Source organism: Fukomys damarensis, unplaced genomic scaffold (assembly GCF_012274545.1).
Source record: "Fukomys damarensis isolate Sample0158 unplaced genomic scaffold, DMR_v1.0_HiC HiC_scaffold_28, whole genome shotgun sequence".
Lineage (NCBI taxonomy): Eukaryota > Metazoa > Chordata > Mammalia > Rodentia > Bathyergidae > Fukomys > Fukomys damarensis.
In genome coordinates, this window is record NW_022900940.1 from 36,520,699 (window position 1) to 36,536,920 (window position 16,222).

The 16,222-nt window shown below is 37.6% G+C and overlaps 1 protein-coding gene across 2 annotated transcripts in view; it reads left to right on the top strand.

Annotated features, from left to right (window-relative positions):
- Positions 1-16,222, top strand: part of Ankrd28 (ankyrin repeat domain 28) — a 122,751-nt gene that overhangs the window by 40,934 nt on the left and 65,595 nt on the right. For both annotated transcript variants that reach the window (XM_010612769.1, XM_010612766.3), the window contains one exon: positions 6,962-7,040. In XM_010612769.1, the coding sequence (XP_010611071.1) occupies positions 6,962-7,040 (79 nt within the window). The remainder of the gene's footprint in view (positions 1-6,961; positions 7,041-16,222) is intronic.

The following is a 16,222-nucleotide window of genomic DNA, read 5'->3' on the forward strand; positions in this document are numbered from 1 at the left end:
TTTTTTTTTTTTTTTTTTTTTTTTTTTTTTTTTTTACCGGGGATTGAACTCAGATCCTTGCACTTGCAAGGCAGGCCACTGAACCGCTGAGCTAAATCCCCGGCCTCAACTTTTTCTTTTGAGACAGGTTGTACTAAGTTGCCTGGGCTGCGCTCTGATTCACAATCCTCCTGCCTCTGCCTCCCTAAGTGCTGGATTACAGGCATGAATCACCATGCCTGATTTATGTTTGTTAATTTCTCTGTAAAATTGAGGTGGTGGTTGTGTTGAGCATGGGTGCAGCAGGTGAGTAGCTTTTTCAATTTTCTTGTGAGTTTTAATTTTCATTTTGAATATTATTTGGAGAAAATAGACCTCCTCAGACCAATAAAGGAAGCTATTCTTAAACTGGAAATACTATTCAGAGCCTGTGTCTTTTGCAAATACTTTGATACATTTTCACGCTTAGTTTAGATGTGGTTTGTTTAATTGTATAGAATGGGGTCCTGGATAAATTGCCCAGGCTGCCTCTGAGTTCACAGTTCTCTTGGCTCAACCTGCCCGGTAGCTGAGATTACACACCCACACCATGGTGCCAGGCTGGATGTGTGGTGGTGGTGGTGGGGTCTGTTTTTTGTTTTTTGGTTTTGTTTTTCTTTTCTTTCACTATCAGATTTGAACTCAGGACCTTGTGCTTGCTAGGCAGGTGGCGCCACTGAGCTGCTTCCAGGCCCTGAATGTGTTTTTAATTGATGTTTTTGTCTGACACCTTTTTCCTTTTCCTTTCTTTTATCCTTTTTTAAACTTTAAGAGGTTGCACACTTATATAAAACAAATATATAATATAATGAATTATTTAGCCACTGTCCATATCAAGAAACAGAACATTGTCAGCACCTCACAGTTGCCCCTTATGATCCCAACTTTACACCCCACTGTCACCAGCTAGTGTGGGACCTTGCTTCAGGGATAATGGAAATTAAAACTGAAGCAGAGCACAAATTTACAAAGACTTTTAACTTGGAAAGTAAGTGCCAGTAGGAAGGCCTTCAGCCTAAGGAGCTAAAGGGGCAAAGCTGTGAGAAAGATCAGTCTGGGCCATTAAATCAATGAAGGAAGAAGCAATTTTTATGGAGTTTCTGGGTGGGCTAGGGTCTGGTTGATCATTATCTCAGTTCTGATTTTGCAGGTATAGAGAAGTCCTTATGGCTGCAAAGGCAGTCTGGTTCTCATGACTGCTTCTGCTTATGAGGGACAGCCTCAGTTTTGCAGAGGCTCTGCTGGAACTCAGGGTGACTTGAAAGTTTGAAGTAGTTACTGTTGACTTCAAAAGTGTTTATTCAAGGGATAAAAGTTGGTAGTTGAATGTCCACAAATCTTTTACTTTGGTCTCAGTCTTGAAGAGGGATGAGATGGTTTGGGTAAATTAAGCACCATTAAACCTTGAATTTCAGGATTTTAGGACCCTCTAAAATATCTCTAATAAATTAACCTGCTGGCAGCAGAACTGAGTAGGGTTTTGACCCAAAGTTTCAGGTAATAAAGGAGATAGATACAGAGTCTCTTCCAACAATTACCTTTTCTGTTTTTGAGATTTTTGTTTGTTTCTAATCCTACAGTAGGAGGGTTTTTTTTCCCCCTGTGAATGAGTGCTAGCATGCTGGTTTGATATGATGTACAAGCTTTGATTCCGGTTGGGCTTGGTTTGGTATTGTTGTCTCTTCGATTGTAGTTCTTGCCAGCGATGTTTATAGTTAATATCGATAGCTTAGGATACAGATGCTTGTAAATGTGGTGGTAGCCAGTTTCATTGAGGCCATTGCTGCCTTTGGTTCAGGCTAGGCTCTGGTGTATGTGGGTGCTGTAACCCAGCTTTCTGTGCAGTGAGCTCTCAGACCAGGCAAGGAGTTTATACGCCACTGTTGTACTTTGACTTCCACTCTGCATGCCTGCCTAATACCTGGAGGATAGGGCACTGCATAGGGTTGGAAGCTAGAGTCTCAACTCTTTTGCCAACCTTGGATCTAAGCAGCTAGGATTATGGTGCCACAGCCACCCATATGATCATGTTGGAATGATGACAGTCTCTGGCTCCTAGCCCCCAGGGTGGGACATACCCTACCAGCAGGTCCAGTTTCAAGATGGAACCAAACCAGAGCAGCTTATCGCAGTGGTAGGGGATGTGCAAAATAGGCTCCTACTCTGAGATAATACAGGCTCAAGAACTGCAGGCAATTCTCCAGTTTGTTCAGGGTCTGGGAGGGCTACAGGACTGCATTGGCATTGGGGTCTCAGGGTCTTCAACTTACCATTCACCCATAAGAAGTGAATCTTCACTCCCAGCTGATTTTGGCAGAGGAGATAATTTTGCAGAGATAGGATACTTCATTTAGCTTTCTGTAGTTCTGTTTTGGGTTTTCATGCTTTATACAGTATTTCCCTACTACTCTGCATTGTACTTTCTCAATCACTCCAGTCAGAATACTTGTTTATTGTAATCTGTTTCAGCGGGGTGAGGGCTTGGGAGGAGATGAACAGTAGACAACTCTATTCAGCTGTCTTGCCATCCCTGTTTTTCCTTTTTGAAATGTATACATGGTAAGAACTCCAAACAGTACAGGATAACTTTCATACTTCAGACTCTAATTGACCAGCTTTTTCCCCCAGTCACCATATTTATTTTTTGAATTTTATTCAAGAGACTTAATACATATTCAGATGTAAGCATCTGTAGAATATTTTTGTAAATAGTGGCTCTAAAGATAGATCTTTCACTTAAAGGTAGCTCTTTCCCTAATCCCTGCATTAGGCATTGTTCCATTGGTAAAGGACCATTGAAGTTTGCATCTTATTTTAAATTGGAAGCACACTATTTTGTTGTATGGGTGTACAACTGGCAGTCCTCTCATATATAAATAAGCACTAGCTAGGAATCATGAAAATTGATCTCTACCCTTTTTAGTATAACAGTGTCTATTCGCCAGCTGATTTGTTCTTTTTTATTATTGAGCCAAAGCCATAAAAAAAATAAAAACATGGTCATTTGTAGGGAAGTGGATGCACCTTGAAGCCATAGTGAAATAAACCAGACACACAAGCTTAAATATTGCATAGTTTCTCTTATATGAAAAACCCAAAGTATAAATAAAGACCAAAGTAAAAGGCAGAGAATAGGAAGTAGAGGAATAGATCTTTGCCAAATGGGAAGGTGATCAAGAGATGGAGGAAGGAGGGAGGGAGGGAAATGGAATTTAAAAAGGAGTTAATATGTGTTACATACATGTACTAATTTCACACAAGGAATGTAACTATTATGTACTGCAAAGAAATACCCAAAAAAGGGAAGGGGATCAAGAGATGAGGGGGTCAGGGAAGAGGGATGAAAAAGGAGTTAAGGTGTATTATGTAATCACATGTACCAACACTTCACAAGGAATATAAACATTATGTTCTACAAACATATACTAATAACACAAAAATTGTGCCGAGACATTTTCATTCATCATAAAGACCATTGTTTGGTGTTGCCTTAGAGCATATCGGTAATGCATTCATTATCTGTACCTTCTATTGTGAATTTCTTTCAATGATTTGAGAAAACAGACTATTAAGAAATCATTTTAGAGCTGGATGTGGTGATGCAGACCTGTAATCCCAGCTGTTCAGGAGGCAGAGGAGGGAAGATCACAGATTTGAGTCCAGTCTAGGAAACTTAGTGAGATCCTGTCTTGAAATTAACAATTTTAAAAAGGCTTAGGATGTGTCTTAGTATTAGACAGCTTGCCTAGCATGTGTCAAAGTTCTGGGTTCAGTCCCCACTACCTACTACAATCCATCAGTCAAAATAAAAAACTATTTTGGGGCAAAACCCCTAAGATTTTACTATTTGCTTTAGTGTTTCAACCGTCTTAGCCACAATCACATAATTAGCACAAACTGTTGAGATAACAAGCACATCTTAACATTGATGAACACATACCCCTGGTGTGAACAAAAATGCTTGTTAGTGGGTTTGTTAGTGGTGAATTGCTTGTTAAAATATTCAGTGTGCCAAAATCTCCATTTATTGTACTCAGGAAACCAAGAATGCTGGTTAGTCATGTGAGTTTGTGAAGTAACAGTTGAATTAGACCTTTTTGGGTTACATAATTTTAGATAACCAATGAGAAGCATCTAAATTGTTTTAATCGTTTTGCTTCGCAGTGTTTCAATATATATTCTTATATATAAAATAATATATTTTGCATACATGTAGGAATCTATTTTATATGATGGAATTACATCATATAAAGGAATAATAGTTTTTTTAATACATTTTGCAAAAAGGAATCTTAAATATTTTATCATGTAGTTTTTAGTATTTAACTAGTAAGGTATGGCCTCTAAATTTTTTTCTGTGAAAAAATTAACTAGTTCCTCTTTTTTCTTCAGTTACAGAGAGCAAGAAGTATGTTCATGAATTATAGAATTCTGACATCTCATTCACACAAATGACTCACTTTATAATGCTGTTATACTGTGTGGTTTGTTCTGTGCAACAGACACGTTTCTCAAATTGAGGAAATCTAATCTTATTTGAACATTAGTTTGCTGTGTTAATTAGTAACACTGAAAAACAAAGGCAGAACCCCCCCCCCTTTAGATGACTACTCCAAGCTTAGTAGTACATGTTTGTAATCCCCATACTGTGGAAGGCCGAATCAAGAGTTAGAGGCCAGCCTGGTTAACTAAGTGACATAGTGCCAGGCATAGTGGTGCATGCCTGTAATCCCAGAGGATCACCACAAGTTCGAGGCCTGCCTGGACTGCATAGTGAGTTCAGGGCCAGCCTGAACTACAAAGCCAGACCCTATCTCAAAAAACCAAAACCAAAACAAAAGAAACACTAAGGGATTTAGTGAGACCCTGTTTCAAAATAAAAAGAGGCTGAGGCTATAACTCAAGAGTAAAGGCTCTGGGCTCAATCCAAGAAGGGGCAGGGGGATAGATCCTTGATAATGTAATGTTAACTGGATGTTTCTGTGTTCACTTTTTTAAACAACTGTTAGTTGAGTAATTTCTGTCTTGTGCATTCTGTTGGAATGAAAAATACGACTTTGTAAAAATTAACTGTAGAGACAAAAACTCTTAGCTTATTAAACAACTTAACATTAATCCCACTATATCAACCTCCCTTGTAATATTTCTAGATACATCTGTAGATAGCTAAACCTCTTTTTTTGGGTGGGTATAATGTGTGCCCTCTTTTTTTTTTTTCCTAATTCTCAGTAGACCGTCTAGCTTTTCTTAGAATAATTGAAAGATTATCAAATTAGAAAATTATTATAAAATGAAGTAAGTTTTTCATCATCTTAAATCTGAAAAGCTGTAATAATGTTCTAAAATGGTGGAAACCCCCAATAAAATGTCTGCTGTAATAAAATTATGTCTCTCTAATAGTCTGAATGTCAATGGTCCAATCTGGTGGAGGGGCAGCTCTATTCATTATTTAGAATTTTGTTTCTTGGCAGTCTTCTGGTCTTTTGGCCCACATCTACAATGTCGATTTCACATCTCAATTCACATTTTCCTTCCATCCTGTGGGAAGTGTGAAAATATTAATCTAGCTCTAGGGTGTGATCTGGAAGTTATGCCCATTAACTTCTGCCATTGGTCCACACTAATTATAAGTAAATAACATAACTTTTTAGTAGGCTAGAAATATACTCTCTTGCTCTATGACTAAGTGAGTGGTTAAACTTTATTTCTGTAGACAAAGGGGAGAGGAACATCATAGAAGACAGCTACTAAATAGACAGAAAAGCTTTCATCCAAAACTTTGGATGTAAATTTTAAATAAATATTTCTAAGTGAATAGTTTTTCAAATGCACCCAATTGAATAATACCCCTGTGTAATGTTAGAAGGAATGTATTAGTTTAAAATTCCTGAATGTGTTGTTACTTTAAAACTTTGCTTCTGCAAGTGGAGAACGCTGCTTTAGGGGAAGAGGTCCATGAAGCTGTCCAGGAAATACAGCTACTTTTCCTGGAGGAAGTTTTAGAAGAATATGTATTTTATTAAAACGTACATATTTTGGGTATGAAAGCTATTAAACTGGCAAGAACATTAAGAAAAACCTTAAGATTGCTTTAAAGGATAATTTCAAATACCCAGAGACATATTTCATTTTGTGCCATTGTGAGTGCTCTTATGGAAACATTTTAATAAGCAAATGTTTTGGTTAAGCTTGTTTTATAAAACTAAGTCAACAGTTCTAAACTGTATAAAATTGGGGAAATAATGTTGGCAAAATGAAAAGAGCAGTTTGCAAAAGAAATTTGCCCCTGTATATCAGCAATATAGGTTTCTTTCTTTATTTTAAAAAAGTTTGTATCTATTTATTTGTCACCTAGATTTTTATTTTACTCTTTGATGTACTTTGTGCAGGTTAAGTATCTCTTACCCAAGATGCTTGAGACTGGAGGTTTCAGATTTTGGAATATTTGCATATACATAATGAGATATATTTTGGGAGGGACCCAAGTCTAAACATTTTTATGTTTCATGTATCCCAGTGGTAACAAGCCTCTGGCAACTGTGCTACCAGCTATTTGTTACTGAAAGCTCTAAAAATTTTGTCATCGCTGCCTTATACACAAAATATGGAGGTCATTTTTTGCAGTGTTTATAATTTGTGCATGAAACAAAGCTTTATTTGACATTTTCCACTGTGGTATTTTGTCCTCAAAAACTTTGATACTTGGCACCTTTAGTACTTCAGATATTCTAAATAGTTAAGGTTAACCTCTGTTTTAAAGGCAGAATTTGTTTACAGCCTTTCTTCTCTTAGCAAGGAAATACCTGTATTTTCTTAATGGGACTTGTAGACTAGACTAGAGTTGTAGAAATAATCAATTGATAGTTAAATGATTTTTCACTTAAATTGTATTAAAACTAACCTTACTTTAAAACTGATGTTCCATCTTTCTTTCTTAACATAGGACAATGAAAAGAGAACCCCATTACATGCTGCCGCCTATCTTGGAGATGCAGAAATCATTGAACTGCTTATTTTATCTGGTATGGTAACCTCTGTGTAACAAAAGTAAATTGTGAATATTCTTGACATAATGTTTCTCAAACATAATTAACTGTTTACTGTATAACCTGGTCATTTTTTTTTTTTCATAAACTGAAACATACTTTTATTTACTCTTCAAATTCTGATCACATATCTTGGTCTGGGTATAGAGTACATTAAAGAACAAAACAAACATTGCTGTCCTATGGAATTTAGACACTGCTAAGGTAAACCAGACAACAAAATGCGAATAGATTTTATTGTATGTTAAAAGATAGTTAAGTACTGTTGAATATGAAAAGGTAGGTCAGAATTTTGGGAAGGAGGTAAATGTTACAAAGTATCATTTAGAGGTATTTACAGGAGACCTATTAAACAGAGTTCCTGGGGAAATGATTGCTGTTCTCCAAAGCGGGGTGGTTTTGGTGGCTCAGACCAAGGGGAGCAGTAGAAGTACTAAGAAATAGTGTGACCATATCTATGTTTTTAACTTAATGCCAGCAGGCTTTCTGTCTTTGAATAGCTTTTATGTAATTTTACTTGAGGATCTGTAACACAGTTTTTAAGAAATTGTCCTTTATTTTTTAATTTCTTCTACATCATTCATATCTTATGAAAATAATGCTAGAAAAAAAAAGAGAAAATAATGCTAGAACTGTGTTAGTAAACAGCACCTATTATGATCAGACTGCCAGCATTCCTAAAACAGGCAGTCAAACAGCTTAGAAATGTTACAACCAGATTGTTTTAATGATATTTATTGGGAAAGGTGTGGAGTTTAACTGCGCTTATGTTGGCAGGTTGCATACGCATAATGAAATTGGAGAAGTAGTATTTTTTGTTTGATATATTACTTAGACGAAGAAGAACTGGGAAAAGTAGCTCACGTGGAATTTTAGCATTAGAACCTCATAAAATTTTTAAATATGGTTTTTGTGGCAAATTTCATAATATAGAATTAAATATAGTTAGGCATGAAGCCAGCTAACATTGTTAGTTCCTTATGAATTACTTCATCTCTGATGTACTTCTTGAACATTTCTGTTCATCTATAGATGTTTGCATATTAGTTTTCAGCTGAACTGTACTAGATAAAGAGTACTAGATGAGGAGCTTAAAAAATATTCGGTTTCCTTCTAAGTGAGATGTTTTCTCTTTAATACAGTATAAGCTGTTAAATCACAGAATTCTTACCATAATCATTATACAAAAAGTAAGTTTTGTCTTTTGCTTTTGTGTGTTGAGAGGTAACTGTGCTAGAAATAGTACATTTCCATTTATTTTAATGTCTAGAACTTTGAATGCTATTGCTGTTGTAGTTTAACATATAATTCTATTTGTTTTCTTTTTGGCATAAACATTATTTTATATAATTCAACTTGGAGAGGTCCATCCTCTTCTTAAATTTAATTATATGGTTGGGGAAACTTCACATGCTCAAGATCAACTTAATTCCATCCTTTAAGAAGTGAATGCTAAAAAGTGAATGTTTTAGTTACCTATAAAAGATTGGCTTCCTGGTATTTCTAAGTATTATAGATGTATCTCATGATTGTGATAGTATCAGATAAGTAAGCATTTGGGAAAATGTATAAAATTAACCATGGTACATTAATCACTAAAAACTTTCAACTTGATTTTGAAAAATATTTTGTTTTAAATGAATTTAGTTGTTCATTAAAAAATAAGATTTTATACTGATCAGAAGATTGTATGTATCTATGTCAGTCACATTCCCACCTAGTCTGTAGACTACCTACTGAGGATGTGCACTCCAACTACTGTGGGGTGCTGGGGCTCACTGGCTGCTTTGAATAAAGGAAAACTTGTCAGGAAATGAGAAAAGTGTTAATAACAATTGACCATTACTAGCCCAAATGTGAGGAGCAGGTCAGACTCCCACATTCCTTGGAGCAGTGTTGGTGTTTTCTTTTTCTTTTTTTCCTGTACCAAGGATCGAACTCTGTACCTTGCACCTGCAAGGCAGGTGGCAGAACCACTGAGCTAAATCCCTGGCCCCTGGTGTTTTCTTTTTGAAGAGGAATCTCAAGTCTTCCAGAGGCCTACAGGAATAGCTTTTTACCTTTTGGGTTATCCTTCCCACACCTCCCACCCCACACCTCCCAGTACTGGGGATCAAACTCAAGACCTTGCGCTTATGAGGCAGGTGCGGTGCCATTGAGCTAAATCCCCAGCCCCAGGTTATTTTATTCTTAAGGGGTGTAGGGCTGCCTTCCCTATCAACCTTTTGATTTCCCAAGGAGACTTCAGACTTGTCTGTTTTGTATGCTTTACTATGCATGACTGCCACCTGCTTAGGAAGATGGACTGCCTTTAGGAGTTACTGAATTTTCTGCCTGTGCTTGATAGATGATTGTTTATTTGTCAGTGAGCCTCTTTCCTTCTAGATGGCTGCATGGGCATGTAGTATCAGAAAGTCATATTTGGAATCTGTATAAATGTTTAACCTTCTGCCTTTTCCCAATATATTTTATTTATTTATGTCTTCATGCCTTTATGTATTTATGTATTTATGTACCGGGGATTGAATTTGGGTCCTTGCACTTGCAAGGCAGGCCACCGAACCGCTGAGCTAAATCCCTGGCCCTTGCCTTTTCCCAATATCAATGCTTGAGTAAGAGCTTTTAGCTCTACCTTCAGAGCACAGGTTCCTGAAGGAAGGAACCTCTTCAGTGATTTTTTATGAGCTGACAACTGTATAACCTGACTTTCAGTGTCCTTGAACAAAGCTATTTCCATCAGTAAACCACACCTTTTTAGGGTCTTGGAGGGGCAGATCACTAATGCCCTGCCTACTTGCCATATGCCTGAGAGATGACCTCTTCACAAGAGTGTATAACTTCTGGGCCTGCAGGCATCAAAGAAGCAGAGTTAATAGTAATGCAAGTTTTTGTAATAATCTCAGGAGTATCTAAGATACTTAGCGATCCTTTCCCCTCTTGACTACAAGTAACCTTTTGTCTCCAGAATGTTCTGACCTAATGGGGTGTCAGGACTGCTAGTATCTGTCCCAACAATTGTAGTTTGTTCGGTTAGTACATCTGTAGCTGCTATTGCTCTCAGGCAAGGTGGCCATATAACAGCCACTCCATTTAATTTCTTTGAAAAGTATTCCACTGGGTAAGGTTCTTGACCTAGCTTTTGAGTCATGACCCCAAAAGCAGTTCTTTCCCTTTCTGATATGGAGAGAAAGAAAGGTTTTTGTTTTGTTTTGTTGTTTGTTTTTTGGTACTCAGGATCGAACTCGGGTCCTTGTGCTTGCGAGGCAGGAGGCGGAACCACTAAGCTAAGTCCCTGGCAAGACAAAGGTTTTCTTGTCAGGTATTCTCAGTACTTGAGTCTGAATAAGGCCATGCTTAAAAGTCAGCCATCCCCAGAAATGAACATTGTTGTTTGGTGGCAAGAGGCCCAAGACCATAGCCTGGATCCAGTCCCTAGACAGCTGTTATTCCATAGGTATAAGAATATATCCTGGGTATTGAAATTTTTGAGGGATAGCTGAGCCTTTTTCTTAGGAGTCTTTATATTCCTTCTTAGCTAGAAAGTTCTCCTCTGTACAGTGTTTTATTACAGTTAGATAATTTCTGATTGGGTCTTCAAACTAGATTATTACCTACATACATAGGATGGTTCCTTGTTTAAGCTTTAAGTACCTCAAGTCTTTCTGTAGTGCCCAAGCAAAAAGGTGAGAACTGTCTTTAAACCCTTGTGAGAGAACTATCCAAGTATATTGCTGGTTTTCTCTTTAAATAGGATTTTCCCTTTCAGAGGTAAGCAGAAATTGGGAGTCTGGATGTAGGAAGATGGAGAAAATGCATTTTTTAAATCTAAAACTGAGAACCAGTTTGTGTCCCTTGGAATTTGAGAGAGAATTTTATATGGATCTGTCACTAGAGAATGGATTGGAATGACAGCCTCATTAGTGAGGCGGAGGTCTTGTACCATCTGATATTCTCCTGAGGACTTTGCTACAGGAATGGGAATATTACAAGGGGACTGACAGGACCTTAGAAGGCCATATTTGAGAAACTTATCTAAGAGATGCTGGAGACCTTTATATGTCTCTTCTTTGATTGGATATTGTTTTCAATTAGGAAACCAGCCAGGGTCTTTTAGTCTTGTAGCTACTGGCATAGCTGAATTTGCCCTACCAGGTATCTCATTACTTGTTGCCTAATTTTGTCAAGGAGACCTGGTGTAGTCTCAACAAGTAAAATCCATTTTGGCCTTAGCCAGAATTTGAGAATTACTCCCAGTTTAGCTAGTAAATCTTTTCCTAGCAAGGGAGCAGGGCATTGTGGGACAGTTAGAAACTCATGATTAAGCATTTGGCCTTCAAAGTGACACTTCAGATCAGGAATAAAGAATGTCTGCCTAGGGGGTCCCATCAACCCCAAATATGGCTATAGACCTAGAAGAGAGTTTTCCAGAGAAGGGAAACAAAACAGAATGAGCTGCCCTTCTATCCATAAGCAGTTGAATTGGCTTATTCATGACATCTCAGTATACCCAGGGATCCTTGGAGGAGATGATGTCCATGAACAAGGGCATTGCAGGTTCTCTGGGCCTTTTCGGTCAGAGCTGGAAATGAGGATTCTGGCTGGTGTAGCCCCTCTCTGGGAGCATGGATAGTCAAACCTGCAGTGCTGTGAGTCAGTCGCATTACCTGCCTCACATATGGATCAGGGCCCAGGCAGAGGCTTGATGCAATCTCGTGCCCTGTGTCCAGTCTTGCACTTCAACACTTCCTTTGGCTGACCCTGTTTTTTTTCCCTAGAAGACTTGGTGGGTTTAAAGCATTGCCAATTGTGGCAGCTATAGTCTTAGCCTTTGTCTTTTGTCCCTCTTCTAGTTCCCAGCTGTTGAATACAGAAAAAGCCAGCAATTGAGTGGCTCTATCTGAAGTTTTTGTAGATTATGCCAAATATTTGGGGCTGACTGACAGATGAAATGTTGTCCCATTAATGCCTCTTCCTCCCTGGAAGGTGAATCTATCATAGTATTCTTGCAGAAGTCCTCTGCTAATAGGTTATGAAACAAAGCTGGATTTTTCTTCTGTGCATTCTTAAGACCCTCTAAGACCTCTTTATCATAATTAACAGACTTTTTAATGCACCTTTGCATCCCCATGGTAAGAGCATCTACCATACTAGACATCATCTTATACCCTCCTGAGTATTATAGTCACAGTTTGGCTGTGTTTGAGGGAGAATTGCCTTTCCAGGGTGTTTTTTTTTTTTTTTTTTTTTTTTGTCTTTTCAGGGCATATCACTCATCTGTGTAATGTCTAGCCTCTTGTAGGAGTCTTTGTTCCTCATCTGGGGCACATTAAGTGAGCAAGATGTATTGGACATCTTGCCATGATAAATTGAAAGCAAGGGCCAAAATTTGAAAACCATCAGCAAACTTACTAGGATCTTCTGATAGTTGCCCTAGTTGTTCCTTGCACTGTTGGACATCTGCAGCTGAAAAGGGGACTTGTACTTGGGTATTTGCTTTTGGCCTGAGACTTCTCTCTTAGGGGCAAAATAAGTTGTGAATTAGGGTAATGAGAAGCATTACTTTGTGTTCTACCTGGGATATTTAAAGCTGTCTGAGACCACAGCCAAGATCCTTTGGTTTTGTACAGGCAGAAGGCTGCATGAATTATTAGAGGGATAGTACACAGGTTTTCCTTCCTACAGGAAGAAAGAAAAAGTTTCCTTTCTCTGGTTTTCCATAAGCCCATATGCTGTTTAAAATCAGAGGCTTGGGGCCAGGGATTTAGCTCAGTGGTTCCACTGCCTGCCTTGCAAGAGCAAGGTCCTTAGTTTGATCCTTGGTACCAATACATACATACATACCATACATACATGCATACATACATTCATACATTCATTTAAAAAAAAGAGGATTAGCTTATAAGACCAGTTATTTAAAAAAGAGAGAGAGAAAAAAAAAGATGATGGTGGCTTAGTCGTGCAACAAGACAAGATGGCAGCTGGCCATATGACAGAGTAATATGGTGGCACCTCCAACTAAAACATAGACCAAGAGAAAGCAATTTACAAACTCGAGTACATGGAGACCAGGTTGATTTCAAAAAAGAGCAGCAAAGTACCACAAAGGTGCAGAAAACAAGGCCCCATGGAATGAATACAAGCAGCTAGAAAGAAAAACAAACCCTAGGTTCCCTTCCCCTGTCCCCATAATTGGTCCAGGAAGTCCCATCCTGGCATCTTGAGAAGAGTCCCCAGATTCCAGGCTTAGAGAAAGAGGGAGAGAGAATGAAGAAAAACCCTCGCGGGAGAAACAAAACACTTTATCCAACTTGGCTGGGCCTTACCTTCCTCTCCTGAACTTTTTTCTCATTCCTGGCCACACCAAAGTGTATTCTACTCTCCTGGCCTGGATCTCCAAAATGTTGTTTTCTGGCTGGCCATGCCAAAATGTACCCTCTTGGCTTGATCACCAGAAATGCTGTTGGGTAGCTTGTTCTTAAAAAATGGCTTGCCAACTAAACATTACCATGCTCTGGATAGTTCACCTCTCCTTCTGGAATTGGATTCCAAGTTCTCTCCTTGAACAAAGAATTGAACGAATCTCAAAGTTTATTTGAGAAAGTAAAAGTGAAAAGTGTGAGAGAAACTGGCTCTATAGAGCGAGCTTGGGCCAAGTAAATAAGAAAAGAGTATAAGAGCAAAGATAAAAGTACACAAACAGCGTGGAAACACAGCATGGACTATCATGGAAAGATATGATGGCCTTTTTTTTTTTAAGACAAGGTCTTATTGTATAGGTCAGGCTGGCACTTGACTCACTGTGTAACCCAATTTGGCCTTGAAATTGCAGTGATCCTCCTGCCTGTCTCCCAGTGCTGGGAGTGCACCACACACTCAGCTTATCTAATGATGTACTTTAAATCTTCTCTCTAGTACTTATAATACCTAGTATACTAGAAAAGATATATAACCTGTAGTACTGTATTATTTAGAGAGTAATGATAAAAGGTCTATATGTGTTCATTATAGACCTTAGTTTTTTTTTTTTTTATTTTCTTTCTGAAGTTGGCTGAATTACCAGATATCATGGGACACTAGTTCTTGCTGAGTAAATGTATGATTATAGTGACATAAATTTAGGCTCTTGTCTCTTTTAATAAATTTGTTTATATTTTGGTCTGTTTCCCACATCTGTATTGGAAGTAAGTACGGAAAAAGTGGGATGTGGAAGAGTGGAAAGTTAAAGGGGCTCAGGAAAGGGAAAGACGACACATGATTTGTTTTCTGTGGCTGCCACTCAAGTTCATAGACTTTGTTTCTTTTCAGAGTTTGCAGTTAGCCTCTGATTTAAGAAAAATAAATAAAACTAACTTGAGTTTGTTATAAAATGAATTGGAATAAATTCCAAGGCCAGACTGTTGTTAAACTAGAACCTTGGGTTTCTACTTAGAAATGAAAAAAATAAGTAAAGCAGACAAGAGGCACTAAAGAAAATGTAAAGGGCACAGGCTCTTTGACCAGAAATATTGGGGCATATCCTGGCCTCTCCTTTTACCACTTTTGTTATCTTTGGGAATTTACTCGATCTCTGAATGTACCCAATTTCCTTATCTGAAAAATGGAAATAATAAATTATAATAAATGATGGCTGTTATTTTTTAAACAGTCCTTTTCTTTTTTTTTTTTTTTTTTTTTTCTTCACTCTTTTTGATCCTACCAAGTCAATTCATGGCTTAATGTCAGGCTTTTTTTGTGACTTTTACATATGTGACAAACTTTAAAGTTATATGTAAGTTCCTTACTGAAACACCCACCCCAAGAAGCTAAGCAAATAATAAAGATTTGTATAATTTAGGGATAATAGAATTCTAAAAAGTAAATAGATAGGTAATAATTAGGCTGTGTACTTGTTACATTTTGGTTGTATACCTGGGTTTAACTGCTTTGGCCTTGTATGAAAATACTCCTTTACGTGGTTGAGTAAAGAACCAGAAGAAATTTTGAAACCTGAACCAGAACGAATTTTGGTTTGGTGGGTATTTCTTTGGTTCATTCGTGTTATGTCAATTTAAATTTCCCACCAACTCTTTAAATTAAAAGTTGATTAGACCAGTTTATAGAGCATCTGCTAATTTGGTATCCATTGTGGGAGAGGGTCCTTCTAGACATCTTGGAAGTCAAAAAAGTATAAGTAATATGAGCAATTCTAAAATATATATTAGAAATAGATTGCCAGAATAGCAAGTAGTAAAACACTAATAATTAAGTTGATCATCCCTAATCCAAAAGTTCAAAATTTGAAATGCTCTGAAATCTAAAACTTGTGTGAACTGTGTGACATGATGCACAATAAGTTTTGTGTTTCATATTTTTCAGATTTGAGATGTTCAGCCTGTAAAGTATGTGTAAATATTTCAAAAAATATTTGAAACATTTTTGGCCCCATTTTAACCCATTTTGATTAAGGGCTGCTCAGCCTGTATATCCAAATTTTAATTGAGAATAAATATCAGAAGTTTTCAGTAGTACAGCGCTCACCCTTATTTGCAGAGCTAGTTCCATCCCCAGTAGATGGCACAAACCACAGTTGGTACTGAATTTATGCTGAGTATTTCAAAGTAGAATGGAACGTTAAAACTGAAAGTGAATCACAGGGATTATTTTGCACAATCCCTTGTTTCACAGATAGTTGAGATTCAAAAGTCAAAAGAGTTTGCAGAACTTGGATACTGATTTGATTAGGGAGAAAACAGGTGAATTAGTTATCTTGAAATTAGACCTGGAGTCAAAAGGTATACTACCGATTTGACTGTTAAATTCACTATGTAGAAACAGGGTGCCCTGTGTTTTAAACCTGGGACCCATCCTCACCCCTCAACTCCATTTATTCTTGCTCTCTCTTTTCCCCCAAGGAGGCAGGGATTATCATTAACAAAATGAAGATCCAGGCTCCAGGGCCGGCCCCAGGTCACACTTGTTCCAGAGCCATTATTAAATCATAGGTCTCTCTTTTAAAAAAAACTTGTATGGGTAAATTATTAAATGAAAAATTGGGTTATAGTTGAAATTTTCTCAGTAATTTAACTTTAGAGCCAAATGGGTACAAACCTGCTTAAGATTATTCTGCAGTTGATTTTTACTTGTGTTGTTACTACTTTTTTTTTTTTTTTTTTTTTTTT